The sequence below is a fragment of the Buteo buteo genome, chromosome 20 (assembly GCF_964188355.1).
Source record: "Buteo buteo chromosome 20, bButBut1.hap1.1, whole genome shotgun sequence".
Classification (NCBI taxonomy): Eukaryota; Metazoa; Chordata; class Aves; order Accipitriformes; family Accipitridae; genus Buteo; species Buteo buteo.
This window is the reverse complement of record NC_134190.1, coordinates 21,719,578-21,741,701: the sequence shown is the minus strand read 5'-3', so window position 1 is coordinate 21,741,701 and position 22,124 is coordinate 21,719,578. Positions and strand designations below refer to the sequence as shown.

The following is a 22,124-nucleotide window of genomic DNA, read 5'->3' as shown; positions in this document are numbered from 1 at the left end:
AGGGAATGAAAAGAAGTATGGAGAAATTGGGAAGTGAAATGGGGGAAAAAAATGCGAGTCTGAAACATTCCTCTCCCTGTTCATGCACTTTGTTCTATATAAAGGATGATTTTTTTATTTCTACAGATGGGTAAGGGACCTTCTGCATTCAGCTGCCTTCACATCTGTCATCACCCATGTGTCAGCAGAACAATCATCCAGCTCCCACTTAAAAAGATCTCTACTTTGGGACAGACTTCTCTAACAAGAGCGAGAATAAAGTTATGGTGTCTTGTGTTAAATACAACAGTTGGCTACCCATCACTCTATGCTGGGTACGCCTCTGAGATGTTCTCAAGAGTCAGCTGTGCTGCTATTTGGAGACAGATTCCCAGACAGTGTTTAGATCAGATGTTTGGAAGTTTTTCAGGGTGAGAAATAAAAATCACAGTATAATGATACATGGTCAGAGTTGGTCATTGCATAACTTGAGTAGAATAACTTCCCTTATCCCAGTTCCCTAGGTGGAACCAGCAGCTACTGTCAATATGTAAGATTTACTGTGTTATTGCTGGGTAAGTAGGACTTCCCTGGCTGTGAGCATACAAGTTTATACAAGCAAGCCTAGGACAAGCAGATTTCATAATTAACTGTTTGCTAAGGGTCCAAATTCTGCCTCTCTTCAAGCTGCCAACCTGCACCTGGTCTGGTGTAGGCAGGGATGAAGGGGTAGGACCTGAAGTTCAGGGAAAAATAATCTCAGTATATATACATTTTTATATGTCAAATAAGTGCAGAATGAGGACACTGGACATGAAACCGTTTACAAATTTCCAAAGAACCAGGCTTTTGAATAAGACTTTTTTTTTTTTTTTTTTTTGCCTCCACAGTAGGTGACGTCAGCAAAGATTACTCTAGTAAACACAAGGTAATTCTCTTCTGCCTCATTTTTTAAATGTATTCCTTTAAAAATTATAACTTCTGGTGCTTTATTGCTAATAATAGTCAGATTTATCAGCTTGTAAGAAAAGTCTAAATGGTACATCCATATCTACATTTACATTTATCAATTGCTTGCTGCTATATTTAGCTATCTAACCTGCATGCCATTTATGCCATTGTTTCATAGGTAATTTGATAGCTCAAAAGTCATAATATTATTTCAAGACTTTAGTGGCTGCGAGAAAAAATGTAACACAAGCATCATCTGTGATTCATACAGGGTTTCATTTTGAAGCTACAGAAGAACAAAGGGGAACAATCACTTAGAAGGCCCCAGGACTAAGGCACAGGCAGGGAGTCCAGGCAAGCCTGCCCATGACCTTTGCATCATTTTCCACGTAAAGGAGAATGATGGCAAAACTACTTTAATATATTTTTCTCTCTGACTTGATGCAGATAAAGCTGGTGGCCTTTGTTTATAATTGGCCTGTTCAAGAAAAGATAATTTGCAGAATGACCATTAGGATGTGTCTAAAAGGTGGGGGGGTTTGTTGTTGTTATTCTCTCACACTGATAAAGCAAAATACGTATTTTAGCTATAAAGTTCTTTAGGTAACAGAACTTAATATGGCTAGTTTGGAGTCTGTTTATTTTAATGAGATAAGGTCATGGAGAACTGAACGTACTTAGGTAACAATAGTGTCCGTTCCTGAGGCAAGTTTATGCAACTAATTGCAATACTGGGCCACTGTCCTTAGGTAATCATGTATATGTCAAGGCACTGTTCATGCACTTTTTCTCTAATAAGAGATGGCAGTTTCAGTGTTTCTATGTCAGCACTGAAAAAGTGGCAATTTTTTTTATAGCAGAAATTCTTCAAATATAGTCATCCCCCACCCCCCACCCCCCCGCCTTTTTCTTCAGATGTTTTCTTCTCTTCTTTCTAACCTTTTTCGGTTGTGTGCAGTGTGTCATCCCTCAAACCCCAGCCTTTATTTCTGTGCTAACTCTTAGTCAGACAACTGCATATAAAGTTTAGTAGTTAGTATACCTCAAATCCTCCAAAATATTGCCAATTACTGGTGTAGTACAGGTAAGGCAATTGTTTTTAATGCTATGGATAATGGTCAATGCATAATATTTTGAGGTATGCTGAAATGAATCACAAATATGTCTTAGGTGTAGATTCTTAACTAGGCAATTGTTAAAATTGGGAATGTCATAATACAGCCTACCTGCTACAGCTCTACATAAACATGATATTACTATATATGTGCCGGGAAGGTGCACAGACAAGTAAACTTGGAGGTTTTAGCTGGCTTTACTTACTCTTGGGAATAATAAAGAGATTCACATCAAGTTTTCTAAAACTGTTGCCTTACTGCAGAAAAAAATTACAAATCTCAAATGTACTTTTTATCCATCAATAAATCCAAATAGTTAAGCTTTACTGAAACATAGACTATTACGAGACCTCCCCTCTGCATCTACCTGCCTTTCAGTTTCTCTGGAAACAAATTACACTTCTGGTGGACTTTCTGTGAATATACACACACACATGTACCTCTATGATGTACTCAATCACTTGTGGTAGTTTAGTTTCCTCTGTTAGTGTATTCCTTTTCCAAGATACAGATAAAATTCAAGTGTTCATTTGACTGGTGTCCTCGTTATGTTTTCAGGTTCCAGGGAGGGAGCCCATGTTTCTTTTTCAAATAACTACAACTGAGAATTTTTATTTATTTATTTTAAATAACGTATACCTTCTCTGCTTCCAAAATCTCTCTCTTCCTGTTAGTAGCATGTATTACTTTTTGAAGACTCAGTGCCAAGCAATACATTGAGGAAGACATGTTCTTTGCTTTAGAAACTTGCATTTCTGGACACATGAACAATACAGAATGAATAAGAAATACAGCAGGGGTCCTCTTCTACAGCCTATTGATGTCAACAGGAAGACTGACTTCTGTGGCCTTTACACAACTGCTAAGTGACCAAAAGACTCATATTCAAAGGGTGGTATACGCCTACAAGAGTTTCAGTTTGATGGGATCATGAAGGAGGAATGCTACATAGAAGGATGGCATGAAGAAAGCTGCAGCTACATAATACATCAGAAGAAGGGAGTTATTGTTTTAAAAAAAGCTATGTAGGAGAGGACACAAAGACAAGAAATCAAAAAAAACCCCACCCCACCACAAATCATATAGGAAAAGAAAACAAGTGGTTAGGCATAAAATCTTGGGCAGAGAGAAAACACAAGAGCAGAGATGCAGCACACAGATTGATTCATTTAGGGCCTTAAGTCTTGACTCAATTTTAGTGTACTTTTTGTCTGAGAATTTAATGAGTCTTTAAATTTTTCTGCCTTCAAAAAGCAGATTGACAGACCTGTTATTTGCCTAACCTAATTTCATAGGGAGTGAATTACAAAATCACAAACAAGAACTGGAAGGCCTCCATACAGCTCCTCATGCTCTTCATGCTGACAAGATGTTTTTCAGTTTCTGAGGGAACTGTGCCTACATGAGGGCTCCTAGAAAAACCTTACTGTACAGGGCTGTTTGAACATCACACACAGTGAGTCTGGCAAAATGATATTTATTGAGCCTTCTTAAATAATCTATTGGCAATACATGCACTCTTCACAGCATATTTATGCCTGAGCACTGCATTCTGAAAAAAATATCACATTAGCATATTAATTCAGTTTGTGTCATACTTACTAACTTTACTTGCAATTATAGAGAAATTGTACTGTGCTGTGCTTTCTCTGTCCAGTATTTCATTAGTAGCAATGGTTCCTTCAGTAGCATCTATTGTAAAGTAGCTGTCCACATCATTCTTCCAATCGATGAAGTATCTGTATGTGAAAAATATTAAACAAAGTAGATGCAAATCTGCAAAGATTACTCATTTATCAAAACAGCAGTCTAGCTAGCTCAAGTTTGTTATTTTTCTCTTCCTAGCTATTACCATCCTTGCAGGAAGAAGACAATAAAGAATGATTTGTTTATTTCTTTTTTGCAGAGTTGGAATGCTCAAGGGAAAATGGGATATAATAAAAGATTTAGTACTTCTGGTGTTCAGATTATTTGAAAACTCTGAGCTCCCAAGAAGTTGATGCACATCTTCTGTGACCCTGATCACTTATACCAGTCACTTTGGAAAGCACTAGATAGGCTTAGAGGGGAAAAAAAGAAAAGATATGTGAAATAGTGCTTGAGGTATGAATAGCGATGAAGAGTGGATCAGATCTGGTCTCTTTACATCCATTTGTAGCTGCAATAGGCTGTAAGCAGCCTCCCCGGGCTTGCAAAGAGGTGTCCTGGTGGACATACACGGGCTGTTGGCACAGGCTACTCAAAGGTCCCTCAGGGATGTTGGCAGAGTCACAATATGGGAGATGGAGAAGAGTGTGCTTATTCCCCCACATAAATAGCAGCAATAAAAGGCTCTTTGCCTTTGGGAAGAACAGGCAACCTCCAATTTCACTGGAGCTGTGAGGAACAGGGCAATTCCGTTGTTTTTTTTATTCTCCTGAGCCTTTGTTTGTCAAGAAATATGAACGTAGAAGAGATTTAAAACTCAAAATGTGTATTTATTTGTTATTTTTCTCTAGCAAGGACTTAATAGAAAGCGGAGATGCACTTGTAAACATAGCTGCTTAAAAGCAATCTGATAATTATTCCAAACCCATTTCCCTTAAATGCTAATTAATTTGAAAGTCTATTTTCACATTTAATGCTACTGTTTGTAGCCATAACAGAATAATAATTTTTCTGATGCAGTACCACCAGCTATTAATTTCCTTTTCAGTGTTAGTCTCTTCATACCTTGTCGATGTTTCTCAAAAACTAGGCAGGATGAAATTGAGAAAGCTATTTGTGAGCAGTAGGCAATAAGACCAAAATGGCACTCAAAAACAAGTACATTTAGAAGATCATAAAGGCCAGAGGACCATTCCTGTGACACCTCATTGCATTTAAACCAGTGAGAATCAGAATAAAAGCTTGTATTTCCTTCTCTGATTAGTGTGATTTATGGAAAGAATATATAGGGAATGTAATGATAAACACTGTGTTTACTGCTGTAGAAGGAAGCAATGATAGAAAGGGGTATATGGCATATTTCTAAAGAAAATATCTCAGATTGGGACTCAAGAATGCCAATAGCTCAGGAAGACTTGAATAGTAAAAAAAAAATCACAAATAAGGTACCATGCTTCTTTGGAGACATTTGTTTAATCAGAATCACAAGAAAACCTATCTGTAGATGAAACAGGCTATTTCATCAATTGACAGGCATCATTACCAGTTCACCGCTTTATCTGAAAAGCCTCAGAAGTGGTTTGCTGAAGGCAGCATGTATCCTTTTACACAGCTGAGCAGGCACATTTTCTTGAATATGATAATATCGTCTACCCACATTTGTAATTTCGGTCTCATTGTTCAAAATTTGGTTGACATAAAAATTATGAAAAATATATAAGCCATTTATTAGAAATATCATTACACTGACATACTCTTTCAGGAACAGTAAAATTACTCTTTCAGGCTTTGCATGTTTAATAGATTATAATTTCTTCCAAAATTAAATATGCAGCCACACACAAATAAAGGGGATCAAAGCATGAGAAAGTAACTTTGCTTATCTTTCCCCTTAGGAAGATTAGCTTTGTCTAAGCACCATACACACCACAGTATGAGCCAGTGAAGAAAGTACAGGACCTAATTCAAAGCACAGTGTAGGTGATAGCCTCCTTCACCAGCAGGCTTTGAAACTCCAGAAAACATATTCAGTTTGAACACTGCTGTGTTTGAAGTTGAGTTCAAGCACGAGTATTTGTAGGATCAGAATCTGATAGTCTATCTGCAAGCGTTCACACAGGTGATTAACTTCATGCACAAGCCCAGAATGCCTACTCCTAAACGTAAGCATCAGCAGGATCGAAGTCTGTAAAAGCATCAGCAGGATCGATGTCCTCAACAAGCACTGCAAGCCTAGCACTACTCCTGCTGAGACTAATGGCAGGATTCCTCTCGGCTTCCCTGGAAGTGGGATCTGTGGGAATTGAACAGTTTGATAAAAACAGAACTGTAGCACTTCTAAATTCATTGTCTTTGCCTCTGTTAACACTGTGGAAACTATTATGCCAGTATTGGTAGTCTTTTTTTATAACTTTGGCATTATCTTTGAAGTCATCCCTTCCTTCCCTCTCCATATGCTGCATATATGGTAAAATTAGGGGTGGAACAGCCAGTCATTTCAGCTCCTCTCATCCTAAGAGGCTATATATTCGATTAGACTACAAAGGGAAGAGGAGTGGGAGGAAGTATTGGAGATGTATTGTGTAAAATAGAGATATTTACAGGAAAAACTGTGAAAAAGAAGCCATTCTTCCTCCTTTCATTGGTTGTCCATGTGCAGTACCCATGAAAACGTATCTGGCAGAAGATCCTCTTACAGACGGCTCTTCTGGACATAGCATTGCTCCCAAATACTTCAGGAAGTCTGTAAGGCTTAGTAAAAGAGTGAATGGGAGGACCTCATCTGGCTGCTTTTCAAAGGCAAATTTGGGGGCCATCCCCAAAGGGGGGTGGCTTTTCAGGGAGGCCCTAAAAGAAATGTCGTTTCCTTTTACAGCCCAAAAGCACTCTTTCATGCAGTCTGATGCTCACTGTAAGATTCTTTGTAAGCAGCACAGCAACACTTAGTCTTTTTCTAAGGTCGATAGTATTGCCTGAGCTTTGTCTTTTACTTGGAAAAAATGTGTTCAAGAACAGAACAAATGGCAAAAGGGTCTCCAACCAGAAAAATCTGTAACTTTCCAGAGATAAACCCAGGTATCTGGGACATAAAGCCTGACATTTCTTGTTAGATTGTGACACAGAGAGGAACACTGTTGAAATACTGGTATTAGGACAGCTGTCTAGATCTTCTAGTCATGGTCTAGCAGTTTGAAGCAACTGAGGTTGGTTTGTTTGACTGCTCAGAGTGCCTGCAAGACAGATCATGGATAACTGTACTAATCCGAAGAGGCAGCTCCCTCCTTGAAAAGTTAGAGAGAATTGTTGACACAGGACACAGCAGTATTATTTTTCAGAAAGATCTGAACAGGCCTGCCTGGCAACTCTGAGTACCAGGACATTGATATATAGTTTATATTCACTGACAGGGAAGAAACTTTGAACTATATGTCTCCCTGAATATTCTTCCCAGCAGAAGACTGTATTCCAGATTATATTAGTGAAGGCAGGGGTGTGGGGGATAAGTGTGGAAGGATATACCTTTGCTAATGTTGTCTGTCTCTTCTCAAGAATAGCTATATTTGTACCTCAAGTAGGATAGAAGAGCCAGAATGGAAATATTTGGTTTATAAAATGGTAAGAGTCAAGTCTGTAGGACTCTCATCCAGAGCATTCACAAAGACACGAGCTGCCATCTTAAGAGCTCCACGAATAATTTGCATTCCTCTTGGCTAAGCGGTGAGGCTCTGCATAGCCTATGGGGTCTTACAGAGCACTCCCCCGAAAGAGGGCTCATCTTTCGAAGAGCGGAGGACAGTGGGGAAGCCTGGATCAACTCTAGCTGCAGCACAGAAGATAGATAGCAGAGCGCTTGATGGAGCGCTGTTGAATACCTGAGTGACAGCAGATCACCCTGGTGAAGATAAGAGGAACTCTGAGCCGTTAAGCAGACAACTGTAGTTGCTTCAGACTGATATACCATGAATAAAAGAACTGGACAGCTGTCCTGCTGCTATGGAAACATGCGTGACAACATGCTCAGGAGGGATGGGATGTGGCAGGATGCTAAGGAGGCTGTGAAGCTTAGGATTTGGGGTGCGGTTTTGGTCTTAAAAATGTGGAAGGGAAGACTTCCCTTGCCTAGCACAGATGGCCTTGGGAAGAGTGGGGGTCCATCCTCACCAAAAGTTCAAAAACCTTGCCAAAGACTTTCTTTGTTGTTCTGTCTTGATAGTGACAGCAGTGGTGATGCAATGCAACAGAGGAATCGTATAACAGCATGTAACAACTTACAACATATTACCATCTTTCTTTTTTCTTTCTTTTTTTTTTTAGTTGCTGCTTAAACGCAATGCAGAGTTTGCATTTGTTTGCCCATGCATTGGTCCTTAGTGGGGATTTCACCAGCTGTTCCCAAACTTGCAGAGGAAGGCATATTGCAGCTCGGGCTTAGCTCAAAAAGGGGACCTTAGGAGAAAGTTACAACGACCTTTACAAGGTAATAGCCATTTTTTCTGTTTTCCAAAATTCACCTGAGTATTCTAGTCTTGCTAGTATTACCTTCCTAATGAACAACCTAAGCTGTTATGGTTTCATACTCAAATCTCTATTGCATTCCATGTACACATCCCCCCATATATTATAAAATTTTCTGTCGATATATCCGCCAGCTAAAACATATTACAGCCACCATTGGTGCTCAGTATCATTTTCTTTTCTCAGCTCTCTTTTGATAGGGTTTTACTGCCTCCAAAGAACAACAGAAGCAAAGTACTGGCCTAAGTATTTTGTTCTATGTTTTTCAGGAACATAGGGACACCTTCTTAGGAGGTGGTTGTGGTTGCTGGGATCATTCTAGTGACAGAAGCACCCTCAGGTCTTCTTCTGAAAAGGATGTCATAAATGTAGAGGAAGTAGAACTAACAGAGAATCAAGAGTTACCAGAAAAATTTGCCAGCTGCATAATGTTGGCATGGTGAAAGCTGGGTCATATCAAAGTCTAGGTGCTCTCCTGTGCATTCCTAGCCCAGACGCACCCCAGTGCATTTATCCTTGCTTTTACTCTCGTGTAGCTGACAGCTACATCCATCCATACTGAAAAGCAGCATCCAGGTCTCAGACAAGCTGCTTTGACGTCATTTTAGACTGAAAGGTCTCAGAGACAAATTAAAGGAGCAGAGTTGCAATACCTTGCTTATATACACCCATACCTCCTAAAAAGTAAGAGCACAAGCAGGAACAGTCTTGCATAGCTCTGCCATATCACTGCCTGTGAGACACATGAGGGGACTTACGAATCTGGAGAAAAAATATTTGTTTCCAGAAAGTTTTCTTTCTGATACTGGACCTGAAAGATGAATAGATGGAGCACTTGGTAACACGGCTAAACTCTAACCATCTGAAATGGAATACGCAGTTCTTAAAACTTGTTCCTGATATTACAGCCACGCAATTCAAGCCAGGAAATGAGCAAGGTAAGGCATAGTGTGTATTTCAGAGGAAGAGGAGATTGCTTCAAAGCTAGACTGGGAGGATTAAGGCCAAATGCCACAGAAGTAAAACCTTAAAGAGTGCTAAAACACAGACGATAGGTATGGTGCAGTGATAGTAAGCATGAGGAGAAGAGCTCTGACCTGCTCAAGCTGCTGAAAGGAACAGTGAAGAAAAGATACTGTCTACAGCCTTTGTCACTGTTTGGATAGTGAGCAGGGAAGGGGAGCATGGATCAGGCCCCTAGAGATGCTATTAAGCTAAAGGCGTGCAGACCAAATTTGCTCCTGCTGCAACAGCATGCATACAGAAAATCATTTGAAGGAGTAAAGCACATTATTCAATTGGAATTGGCATGAAAATGGAAAGGAATCATCCAATTCAGTGAGCAGTAACACATTTAACATTTAATTACTGGCTTTCCCTTTTGTTTTATTGTTCCACAAATAGGTAACAGTAATTGCAACCAGCCTCCTAAAAGAAGAAAAGGAAAAGAAACCCCAAACAACAAAAGGGGGGGGGGGGGAGTGCATTCCTTCAATGTTTAGATTTGATACAGAGTCTACATCATCTGTCCCACATCAGCATAAATATTTTTGTCTGTATTTCAATTTCTATTGCGAAATTGTACCTAGGCAGACCCAGATGGTGAATCTAAGAAAACCTAAACCACAGATTTTTCTGTGTACACTCTGAATGATTTGGCTGCCAAGCCCAGTTTAGAAAGCATCTTATTACTCTAGCCACAGTTTGTCAAACCCAAGCACTGGAATGAAGCATTTTAGATGTAAGATAATTCCTGACGCAATGGGATAAGAAGAAGTATCATTTCTAAGACAAACTATGCTTTCAACTATGCTTTTCCAACCCACCATTTTTTCCAACTACAAGTATGTACTACCCAATGCCTTTCTCTGTAACTGAACCATATTGGAAAGAGGAAAGATCCTTCCGTCCACTTTCTGTAGTTTCTTGACTGGCTGGGCTCTTTATAAGTTTCATTTCACTGAAGGTGCTCGTCCATGGGGTCAGCAGTCCCTCCGGATCTCCCCCAAGCGCTGCACCCTTGCCCAGCCACCCTGGTCGGTGGTGGGAGGAGGAGGTGCCCGCAGCTCTCAGGTGGGCGAAGGCACCTCTGGGAGTCCTCGTGTCACCCTGCAGACCCCCGAGGGGCTGGTCGTGCTGCCGGTCTCGGTTCAGGCAACTCGGTCAGCTGAGGTACAGGCGACCGGCTCAGTCCACGCTGAATCGTCGGTGTATTTTAGTGCTGGAAAGTGGTTTAATACGACCCCCTTGAGAGGTTTCAGATTGACTGCTTTGAGAGAATTGGTACTGAAAGTAGGTCTGTTGATAAGCAGCAAATGGGCAATATGTATGAAATGTTAATATATGCAAATTAGCTACTCTGGACTCTGAATCTTAAATGATTAAGGGAATGAAAGAATTCACAGAAACACAGACTTCTGTTTTGAGGGGGAAAGATCATGGGAAGAAATGGGAACAACAACAACCATAAGACAAAGTCAACGTTGCCCTTCAAAGGGGGAAGGATAACTGTCCTGGTAATTTCTTTCCTGTGACTGAAGGCTACATTTTGTATCATGTAAAATACCAGATCTGTAGGCCAAGATCCTCAGAGACAGCTAAGTGACTGACTTCAGAAGATATGGATTTAAGTGATTCCTCTTTTTCTTATTAAATTACTTGGTGCCTCATTGCAAGGAGTATCCTCAAGTTAAAAAAGGCAGTGGTAATACGAGCTCAGCACAACCAGAAATGTGGCATTTGAAGGTTAATGGCTTCTGATCATTGTACCTTTGTGCAGAATAAATATTTCCTCAAAAATTCCTGTTGATTTTTTTTTAGTTAGAGAGAGACAAATAACCTGGTTGATAGAGGTGCTCTATAAAAATATCTCAACTTGTCTCAACTCATGGTCTGCTGATGTGAAGCACGTTTCTTACTCTGGCACCTAGTGAGATAGAACACTGGGTTTTGGGAGAAAAACGTTGCAAAGAAAGGTGAGGGATGAAATAACAATTTTCTTTAATGTGATAGATCACTATTTCTGTACGTGACCTTAAATTGTTTAAACTGCATTCACTTTAAGTTTTATTTAAATATTGAACTGCAGGTAAATGAAATTCAGAGTTCATGCCAACTTGGGACAGTTAAATACCACCCACCATATCAGAAATAATAGATGGGAGCCTAAAAAAATTAGAAATCTAAATGAAAGATAATAAGATTCAGTTGGGAATTGTGATCAGTTAGGATTTTTTGTAATTCCAATACATACATAATTAGATAGATGAAAGAAATATTAAAGCAGGAGTGGCAAAAGGGGTGAGGGACTGGAAGAATACAAATGAGACTTTACGTGTGATTTGTCTACCTGAACGTCCAAAGGAATTTTCATGAGTAGAATAATCATGTGCTGTGGCTGGAACACTGCATATAACTAGGTGTCAAGAAAATGACACCTCTACAACAGAATTGTGTCCTGGGCATCATGTCACTAGATAGATATCAACAAATTGGAGGGAGTTTACAGAAGAGAAAGCAAAACTGTCTTGGGTCTAGGCATTCTGGGTTATAAGGAAAGATTAAAAGAACTAAAATATGTTTAGCTTGGATAAGAGATGAAAAAAGGGAGACATGATAATGGTCTACAGATAGCTGAAGGGCTTAAACACCGAGAAAGGAAAGGTATTATTTTGTTCAGCACAGAGAAGCGGAGGGGCAAAATTAAGAAAGGGAAAATTTATGTTATGCAGCAAAATCTTTCTGGCAGTGATGTGTATTATGCTGCACACAAGAGGGATGATATGAGTTCTGTCACTTGGTACTACAAAGCTAAGTTGAATAAAGTAATGGAGACTGTACAGTAAGGGAAATTTCTAGAAAGATGGACTGAATAATTCTATTACTCCCTGCAATGCTAAACTCTGATACATAACAGGAAACAGTATCACCATGCTAATCATACTCAGTTACAAATCTGCTCTAAGATGCAGTTCCAAATATTTTAAAATATAAACATAAAAGGTTTTTTTAAGATTGCAGTTATTAAAAAGTAGAGAAACAGAAAAATCACTCCTACAAAGAGAAACAAGAAATTCAGACTTCAAGTCAAGCCTGAGATCAAAATGTTAGAGAATGTAATGTGTTGAAGCATGCAAACAAATTTGTGTCCTCTAAAATCTCACCCTGCCACTGAAATTTCCTTCCTGCAATTCTTAAGACAATCCATTGACTGAGTTATCATTGTGTAAGACTCAAAAAAATTGTATCAGCATATGTACATACGTACATATTTGAAACACTAAGTCAGTTCTTTATTGTTCTTCTCAAATTAAGTGTTGAACTCTTCTGCTGATTACTGGAAGTATCTTCCATTCCAGTGAAGACTGAGGAGTGATTGCCATAATCTTACTAAAGGTGTAATCACGAATTTTTAAAATGAGTCCCCTATATACCATGCATGTTTAGGGAAGCCATTAAGTTCAAACAAGTATAATTAGATGTAACAAAACATTTTATTTTCCTGTGCTAAATGATAGAGTTATCTGAGTAATCTGCTTTTAGGGCTAAATAGGATAGTTAGATTTCCAAAGTCTTCCTCAGGGCTGCAGCACTTGAATTAGTATTAAGTTACTTTAATTTCTTTTTCATACCTTCATTTGATTTAAAGATTACCCTTGATTCTGAGTCTTGTGGTTTTCTATTAACTTAAAAATGCTGTCTCACGAGGTTTTACAAGAGCAGCAAAGGTAAATATCCTTTTTTCTCCTCTGTGCAGCATGATAATATGAAATAAGGTGTAATGCACTACTTGCCTAACAGTAGCAGACAATAGTCTTCGCATATCATTCATGTCGTCCTGTGTTAATACAACCACAGGGTTCCTTCTCATATTTTTTGTGCCCTTTACACTGTACAGCCCAGCAACTGTTGTGCTCTATGCATACAAACTATTACCTATATAAAGTATTAGCTATATTTAATAAAAAAATACTTTTTCTAGAATAAAACTTTGAATATCAAAAATATTTTAAAAAATACATTTCTTAACATAATGAAAAGAAATAGGACCTCTCTTGTGCAGAACTCCTAGTTTTAATAACCTGGGTTTAATACTGTGATATTCTGCTTGGAGGAAGTAAATCCAGTCAAACTTATCTACTGTCACATAAAAACATAGGCTGATATCGTCATAGTAAGAGTTATTAGAAAAATCTAATGCTAATAACAGCAAAATAACATTTGAAGTTTTGCTGTAAAATTTTCCTGTCATTAACCAACAAATGTAAAGGATGTGGTAACGTTCCAAAGTGGCAGATGCTGTTCTGCTAGGTTGCCTTTTTTTTGTTTATATGTTTAAATTATTTATTAAGCCATCTCCCTTAATGGGAGCAGAAGCTTTCTGTATCTTTGCTGAATATCTTCAGACCACTGCTGAGGCGTTAGAGGTCAAACCAAAGGAAACCCTGACTGGTCTGTTGTCAGATATTATCCTTTGGGTAATCCCATGGATAACAGCTGGATCCCAGAAGAACTCTACCCATGCAGACACATAATAAACTCAATACTTATTTATTTTTTTTTTCCAGGGGATACTAGGAATGAAGAAAAAAACCCCAACAAACAAACAAACAGCCTCAACAAACAAAAAACAAACTCTAGCTGAAATGCAAAAAGGAATTAGCACTGCCATTCACTACTGTCTAACTATTGCCATTAAATCTTAACACATCTTCTAAGTGCCCAGTCGGACACAGTCACAAAAGGGCTTCTGCTGCTGTTCCAGGTTAAGTGGTTATCTCGTACCCTCACCTCCCTCCCTGCTCCCAAACAGTATTAGTCCTACAGTTCTCCCAAATGCGATTGCCTTTTAAAATGAAATGGGCCAGTCTTTGTAAAGAAGTAGTTTGGTTTCAGCTGGTTTCTAACCTAACCTGTTCACAAATTGGGTTAATGGGCAGTTGAACTTGCAGAACTGATGCCAATAACCCTCTCATGGGCACTGCTTTGAAATGAGCATCTCAAGGTTGCATATTCAGAAGCAACCAGAAAAAGAGCAGCCAATGGAGTTGGTCTATCTTGCTCTAAGTGCCTTTACTGCCATATAATAACACAAAAACAACAAGGTGAACATAGGTAGAAAGGTCTTAGTGGCATTGCTTTGTTCACAGGCAGCAAAAACCAGAGATGCCTGTGTGGGCGATGCTATATAGGTGGCAGAATTGTCTTTCGTATTATACAACATCACACTTGCCACACCTAAAAATAAATACAACCCTCAATTTAATGATCTATTAAAATATTTCTGACAGTTTTACCATTACTTTTCTTTCATCATGTTACTCAAAACACCATATTTCTTTATGCTTTTGTAGAGATTTTCAAAGGTACAGCACTGCTGTAAAGCTGTTGTAATGGTCCAAGCTGACTGGTTTTGAAGATCCCACTGAAGTAACGTGTCTAGTCTTTTAGTGGAAGGATAACTTTGTATTTGTTAAAATATTGTGGCTTAAAAAGCAGAGCATTTTTTTATTATTTTGATAGAAACCCAAGTAAGTTGTTGTACTCCCCTGTCCCCTTTTCCAAAGGAGTTCAGCAGTATAATTTCTCAGACTGATATCCTGTGAGCTGTATTCCAGCCTTCCCAGAATGAATCTTAACTATACAGCATATCAGGTAGTGATGCTTTAGAGAAGGGACAGATGGAATTGATACATTTTGGGGGAAGGAGCAAACACTGCTTGTCAGAACATCCCGTGTCTGTGCTTATCTTCATGCCTTTTGTGTAATACACAATCGTCCACATGAAAAAATACAATTTGAGTCTTCTGCATTACTACATGACTGGGTTCACAGTCCTTCATACATGTCTGCATACGTCTGTGTTTTCAGTCAGGAAGGTGAAGGATTACTGATTTTAACAGTCAGTAGCCTACCTGATCTGGAATGAGTAGCATCAGTGCAAACAAATTGTACTTTGCTCCTTTGGAGAAAATAGACCATTACACAGAATTAATTGACAGGGGAGCAGTGGCTGCAGACAGCCAGACTCTAACGATGGGTCAGAGTCAAGCGAGGGAAGCTGTTAAACTTTTCATAAGCCTTATAAATCTTACATATGAATTTTAGTAAAACACGCTAGGCAATATAGGAAATAAAATGTGCTGCAATTCAGTTATCAGCCCTTCCAAACTGCCAGTTCTGCTGTCTACAAATTCCTGTGCTTCCTCCCCCCTCTCCTTTGAAAGGTTTTGTTCATTTGGTTATCAAACCCTTCAGTCAGCTCCATTGTCTGCTCTGCATTCCTCATTACCAACCCAGTATCTTATCAAAAGCCGTTGTCATTTGGAAAATACATTGTTTTTATTCAGTTTTAACATGGTTTTTCCTGCCTTATTGAGCAGCCAGAACTGCAAGACAACCAGCCAGAGGGAAAGCTTTGTCCTGTAGTTTAATTAAGTCTCAGTTGTTTGGACTGGGCGCCGCAGTAGAAGACACGCTGGACTTAACCCCCTCGCTCCAGGCCTAGCAGTCAATATTGCTATGGTGGGAAAGAGGCAGAGCACTTTCTCTACCAGCACCGTGAATTATAGGCCCTGAACACCATTTCACCCTGGTTTTAAAAGGTGTACACTGGCCTCTGCACTGCTGCCCACGCTCTGTTCTTTCCACCTTCACCCTGCCCGTAGCGTGAAGGACGCGACACCCGCGGTCTGTGAGGGACCCAGGTGCATCTCACGTTTGGTGAAGAGGAGACCAGGGCTCCTGCTTTGCTGGTTTTAGGTGGGGAAAGGGCGTGCTGGGATGGGCATCTGGATGTGTATCAGCATCTCTATCAGTGGGCAGAGTGAGTAGAGAAAAAGAGGGAGCAAGTGAGTCTGAGTGGACGCCCTCCACTCAACCTGTAAGAAAGCTGAGGGGGGGGAAATGGATGCGATGACTCCATCAGATATTCAGCTTCAGTACAAGTTGAAACTTTATTTTGTACTTGGGTCCCTCCGACCTAAACACCGCGGGGTAAGACAGAGATGCTTCCTGGGCCTCCATTCCCACGCCTGGCCACAAAAGCTTTGCCTTCTGATAAAGTGCTAAGGCAATAAGTAGCATAGCTGCTATAGAGGAGAGCAGGCCTAGTGGCATAAATCCGATAGGAATAATCTTTGCTTTGCTTTTGCATCATGTAAATATTAGCTCTGTTCTATATCTTTTTGGATACTAAAATCTGAACAAATCTCATTTTTTTTCCCCAGAAAAAAGCTGAAGTAAAATGCTGATGCTGAGACAATCAAAGAAAAAGCAAATAACAGCAATCTTGCTGACTCCAGAGAAAACTGCAGCACACAGTAGAGGCTTTATCGCTTGCTTAGATCGTCAGCTGGGACTCACTTGAATTGTCAGCTGGATCTGCAAGAGGAAACACTCAGTGAGGTCGGGAATTGGAGGCTGCATTGTCGCTTTGAAGCTGGTTTTGTGACGCGCTCATAAAGTAAGAGACACTGCAGGAGCTGCTGCATTTTCCTTTTTCATTTCTCCTCCTTAATCCTCTGCATGTATAAAGGAACCCAGAATCTGCAGATCAATGTAAGTATGGAGTCACCTTTTCAAAGGTTTTACGAATTTCATGAGGGCCTTTCCCACAGGCAAAAGTTGCTGGATAAGCACCTCCTTGCTCCCCCTTGCATGCTGATGGTCTGACCTGAGCCAAGTCAGGTCCCATCATTTGCCTCTAAAATGGGTTCTTCTCTCCTCCTACCTGAGCTGGAATTTCTGCACTGTTTCCTCCAAACTATTTTTAGATCTACTGCCTAAAATAATCTGTTGTTATAAATCTGTAGACTTATTATTTACATGAATGCTGACAGCAGTCTTTTCAATTATTTGCTTTTTTTGTTTTGTTTGCATGTACCTCAGCATTGTATTTAGATTATCTTGCTCCCTTTTCACATCCAGCCATCTCAGATGATCCTGTGCCATTATTTTCCACACTCTCTGTTCCAGCTTAGAAAAGATGGAAGTTGCAGAATCACAGAAGGGTTGAGGTTGGCAGGGACCTCAGGAGGGCATCTGGTCCAGCCCCCCCTGCTCAAGCAGGGACATCTGGAGCCGGTTGCCCAGGACCATGTCCAGATGGGTTTTTAATATCTCCACGGAGGGAGACTCCACCACCTCCTTGGCAAACCCATGCCAGTGCTTGGTCACCCCCACAGCATAAAAGTGTTTCCTGACATTCAGAGGGAACCTTCTGTGTTTCAGTTTATGCCCATTGCCTCTGGGCCTGTCAGTGGGCACCACCGAAAAGAGCCTGGCTCCCTCCTCTTTGCACCCTCCCTGCAGGTATTTGTATGCATTGTTAAGACCCCTTCTCTTCTCCAGGCTCTCTCAGCCTTTCCTCATAGAAGGGATACCCAGTCCCTTCATCATCTTCATGGCCCTTTGCTGGACTCCCTGCAGTATGTCCGTGTCTTTCTTGTACTGAGGAACCCAGAACTGGACATAGTAAAAGTATCTGAGATCTGTCTGCATCTACAGTCAGGATGTGACTGAAACTTCCAAACACATAGATCACCCAGAGGGTATAAATCTCAACCCCCCTGTTGTTTAAACTTCATTAACAAGCCTGGAAGCAAAAAAAAAATTACCAAATGTATAAGAAACTCTATATGCAATCATTATTTAAACATAATAATAAACTTGAACATCTTAGGACAGGAAAGTAAAGCCAATGTTTACAAGCAGACCTAAAGGAGAAATTCAGATGAAAGGACTTGGAATCTGAGTAGGTTGCAATGATTAAAATAGTTATTCTTCTGGAAAGGGATGTAAGATCTTTAATTAAAAATGTTGTGAAACTAAATTTTATACTAGGAAGATGGTTTCAGGTTTGACTTTGTGTACCACTGTGCAGAATAGCCAACTAACACGCTTCCCTGTAGCACATAAATTTTTCTTAGACGTTGACCCTTAGTAATTCTCTTAGTGTCAAGCTCGGAGAGGTTCACAGATTGAGGTGATATGGCTGCAGCCATTAAACCTCTGTTTTAATCTCACAGTTGCTTTCTGGAACGCTTAAGAAATCCATTGCTGGAGAAATTTGGAATAAGAGCCCTTGATCAAAAATCAGGAAGACTATTATTTGAGCTGAAGTAAAATTACAATGTGTGCCTCTGGGATGCGAACTGGCTTTGTAAAATCACATCACCAGGTGGTACAAGTGCTGCAAAGTAAACCAGAACTATTATGGTCATATTGTTCCTTTTCCCCTCACTCTGGCTTCTTAGATATTCTCAATTAATTTAAAAGCCTTCCTTGCCAAGTTGTTCTTTTCTGCCTTGGAGCTGAATGCACACTGCTTGATTTTCAGCATCCACTTCCCTCACAAACATGTCATTCACTGAAAGCTGTAGTCCATAAACTTCTTGGATCTACTTTTAGCTCTAAACTCCTGACTGACATTTTATAGCTTAATATGATTGCATATGTCAACTGAAGATCACTTGCTGTTTTTCACAAGCTTCAGTAAGTTGATGAATTACTGACTGTAACTAAAGGTTACTGGCCTCTCTCGGTTTTAAACTTAGTTTTCAGTTGCTTTTGACTTGCTGGACTTAGGAAATAGGATTTCATGCTGCAAGTGCTTCCAGGAGTCGATCTAGGAAAATTTATGCATGTCAAATGAATCCTAGCAATCTTTTATTTGGGAAGCTCTGACTTTCCTCTAGCACAGGCTTTCTGGCTTGTGCCAGAAAGTACTCACTTTTGTACCATGTTCCTGCCAGTTCTGCAAAAACCCACACAGATCAAAAAGTCAGTCTGCATGTGCTCCAGAATGACAAAGAAGGGTTTTTCAGCTCAAGTGCCTGGCTGTTTCCAGTGAACATGCTGCAGCATCACAGAGGGCTAATGAGTGACAGTACATTTACCTTCCCCACAAAGAAGGTGTGATCCTTTCAGTCTTAAGTCTATAGATTTAAGATTAAGTTTAAAACAATTCTCCACTTTTTTTGTAGTGGCTACTTGTAGTAGCTCCAAGCTGATCACTGGAACCAAGGGACCACAGTCCTTGAATTAATACAACTGAGTCACTTGTCAACTGAGCTGTGGTAACTGTCTGCTTGTGCGCACCTAACCCATTGCAAATGTGAAATAAAACATATTAATTTGAACTACTATGAAGGGGATTACCATAATAATTTATTATACACATCTTGCTTCACAGTAAAGGTAAAGCAGAGATACAGTCAGTGTCTGTGACTCTGCTGAAGAGCAGGAATTCATTAAGCTGCAAGAAAACAGTTCCTTTTGAAAGACAATTTGTACATAGAACAGGCAGATTTTTCTGCCTTGTGTTTGAAGAGAAGTCACCTTTCTGTTCAGTCCCTGAAAAGCACCCAGTTGCTGAGGAGCAAGCCAGCTCATTCAAACCTAGAGAATGGCAGAGCAGCACGTGGGATCGTATGGGGAGGAACTTACAAGAAGGGGAAGATGGAGCGGAGGATGTGATTGCCTGAGGTCATGAAGACAAAGTCTAGGAGGCAGAGAAGAAAACAGAGGAAGAGTCAGAAAGTCAGGGTGAAACAGCAGGAGCAAGTAGCAGTTTGTTGTCCTATATAATTTCCAGCATTGCTGGAAGGTAGGTAGACAGGGATATTGTTGTGTATCTGGTAGCTGAGTGCTCACTGAGCCAAATGAGACTGGAAATTAGGGAGGCAAGTGTGGGAAGAGCAGATATGTCGGCCAAATGTATCCCTTGGGATTCAGAGAAAATGTTGGGATACAAACCCAGTATCTATAGTTCCAGAAAGAAGATCAAGGTAACTGGAACAAAGAGAAAAAATACATCAAGCCACTGAGATAAAAAAAGACGTCTGTCATCATCAGAAGAAAGGAAGGCAGTAGTGCAGGGCACCAATGAAGGTAATGGGATGTGGTTCAGGAGGACAAAAGCAGACACCCGCTGTGGGAGAAAGAAAGATGGACTGTGAAATAGGAGACTGGTATTAGACTGCCAGAGCACAGGAGATATAAGAAAACAGTGGGCTAGTAGAAGGACGGAAGAATATAGCAAGGGATCTGCAGCAGGAACTGAGAGGTACTGGTGCAGGGGTTTGAATTGGTTAGCCCAGATAAATTAGAACTTGGAACAGAGGTCTTAAAAGTGGTTGAGGAGACTAGGACTTCAGGAAAAGGCAAGGGATGGAGTAGAGCTAAAATTGCAGCAGAAACAGAGAGGAGGTAACAGAGCAAGAAGTGTGCAAAACTCACTACAGCAGCTAAAAGGGAACCAAAATTCCAGAGTCCCACCATCTTCTATCTGTGCAAAACCAACTGGTAAAGCATCTCATTCCCCTCCAGCATGATACCGTACACAGAAAAATAGCAATCACTTGATCTGTTATTAAATGAAGAGGCTTGAGATGCTGGAACTAGATGTTCCAGTCTTTCTATCTATGTATGTAACTATAAGATACATTTTCAGGTCACAGAATGGGACTTTTCTTTTTTGAGGAAAAAGCAAACTCAAAAAGTGTATGCACAAAAAAAGCAGAATTATGGGATTGGAAGGTCAAGCACTTTCCTGTTACATATGTCACTTCAATTCATCTTGTTTGTGCCTGTACATTAAGATAAAGTGTTTAAGAATTCAGGAAGAAACCTAGTATTTGTAGGTTTTCTTGACCTTTACATAACAAAGCATTGCACTGGGAAAACAGAACATATCCATAAAAGTTGCTGGACCACTGTGAACTAGTTCAGAAAATAAATAAGGCTTTTCCTTTGGAGGCACATGCAGGGAATACAGCTCTGTCCCCAAGATACTGAGGGCAGGATTGACCTGTGACTAGTACACATGATTTTTTTCCTTCTTTAATATCATGGTTTCATGACTCTGGACTTGGACAGGAAAATGCACAGTCCCTATGGCTTTCCTGCTTTGAGTGGTTCTCGCGGTTCATAAGGCAAAACTCCTGAGTCAAGCAGAGAAGATCTGAAGGGCAGTGTTCTGGCACGGAATATGAAACTCATTGTAATTGGAGTCATATCTGGGATTCACATCAGGGACAATAATCCTTTCATGCTTTATGCCAGAAGATCAACTCCAAGGAAATCGGAAAACTTCAAAGGTGTCAGTGCAAAGTTGTTGAACTTCACAGGCACTGTTAGATAAAGCTCACTATTCTAGAAAGTACTGCAGATAACTCAGTCTTGCCATCCATTTGCACTTTCTTGTTATTTAGACAGCTCTATCTTTAACATTCATGCTGTATGGACACACATAAACATGATTTTTAGGAAGTCCTAAAATTCCTCATACGAGAAGAACAAGGATCTTTACTAAAACATTTGCATATTTACCAATTACATACATTGTAATACACTGCAACACAGGTGCTTTTTTTTTTTCCTCCCAGACAGCTTGTAACCATTATAAACTGGAGGAGCCTGAGAAGAACATGAGATCATTGTTCTTTTCAGAAGTGCTTTGGGATTTTTAATGGCTACAAAGTACATAGGACTTCATCTTAACATTTATGCTGAGCATTTCTTGCAGCATTACGGATAAAATGGGAATAGACAAAATAGCTCTCCTGAGAGACATAAACTCCAGATTTAACACAGTTTGAAAATTAGGTGCACTAGGGTAATGTTCCAAAAGAGCTTCAAAGCCAGTCACCCTTGCAGGTGTTGAATACCTGCGGCCCCTTTTCTCCTTGTGCTTAATTTCCTGTTTCTTACTGAATGTGCGCTCTGTGCCCTTTCATTTCAACATCTCTAACAAATATCATCCCACAAAACAAACATTTTAAAATTCCTGACTTGTCCAAAAACTTGATTCCAGTAACAGGAGAAAGGAGAAAAATAATATAAACCTCACCATTTTCAATGGCTTCCAGCAAAATATTTTTCTAACAGCTGAATCCAGTCTTCATTCTTACCTGT

General features: G+C 40.0%; 1 protein-coding gene across 2 annotated transcripts in view; it reads right to left on the bottom strand.

Annotated features, from left to right (window-relative positions):
* Positions 1 to 22,124, bottom strand: part of CDH12 (cadherin 12) — a 155,693-nt gene that overhangs the window by 16,079 nt on the left and 117,490 nt on the right. For both annotated transcript variants that reach the window (XM_075052482.1, XM_075052483.1), the window contains one exon: positions 3,648 to 3,784. In XM_075052482.1, coding sequence (XP_074908583.1) covers positions 3,648 to 3,784 — 137 coding nt within the window. The remainder of the gene's footprint in view (positions 1 to 3,647; positions 3,785 to 22,124) is intronic.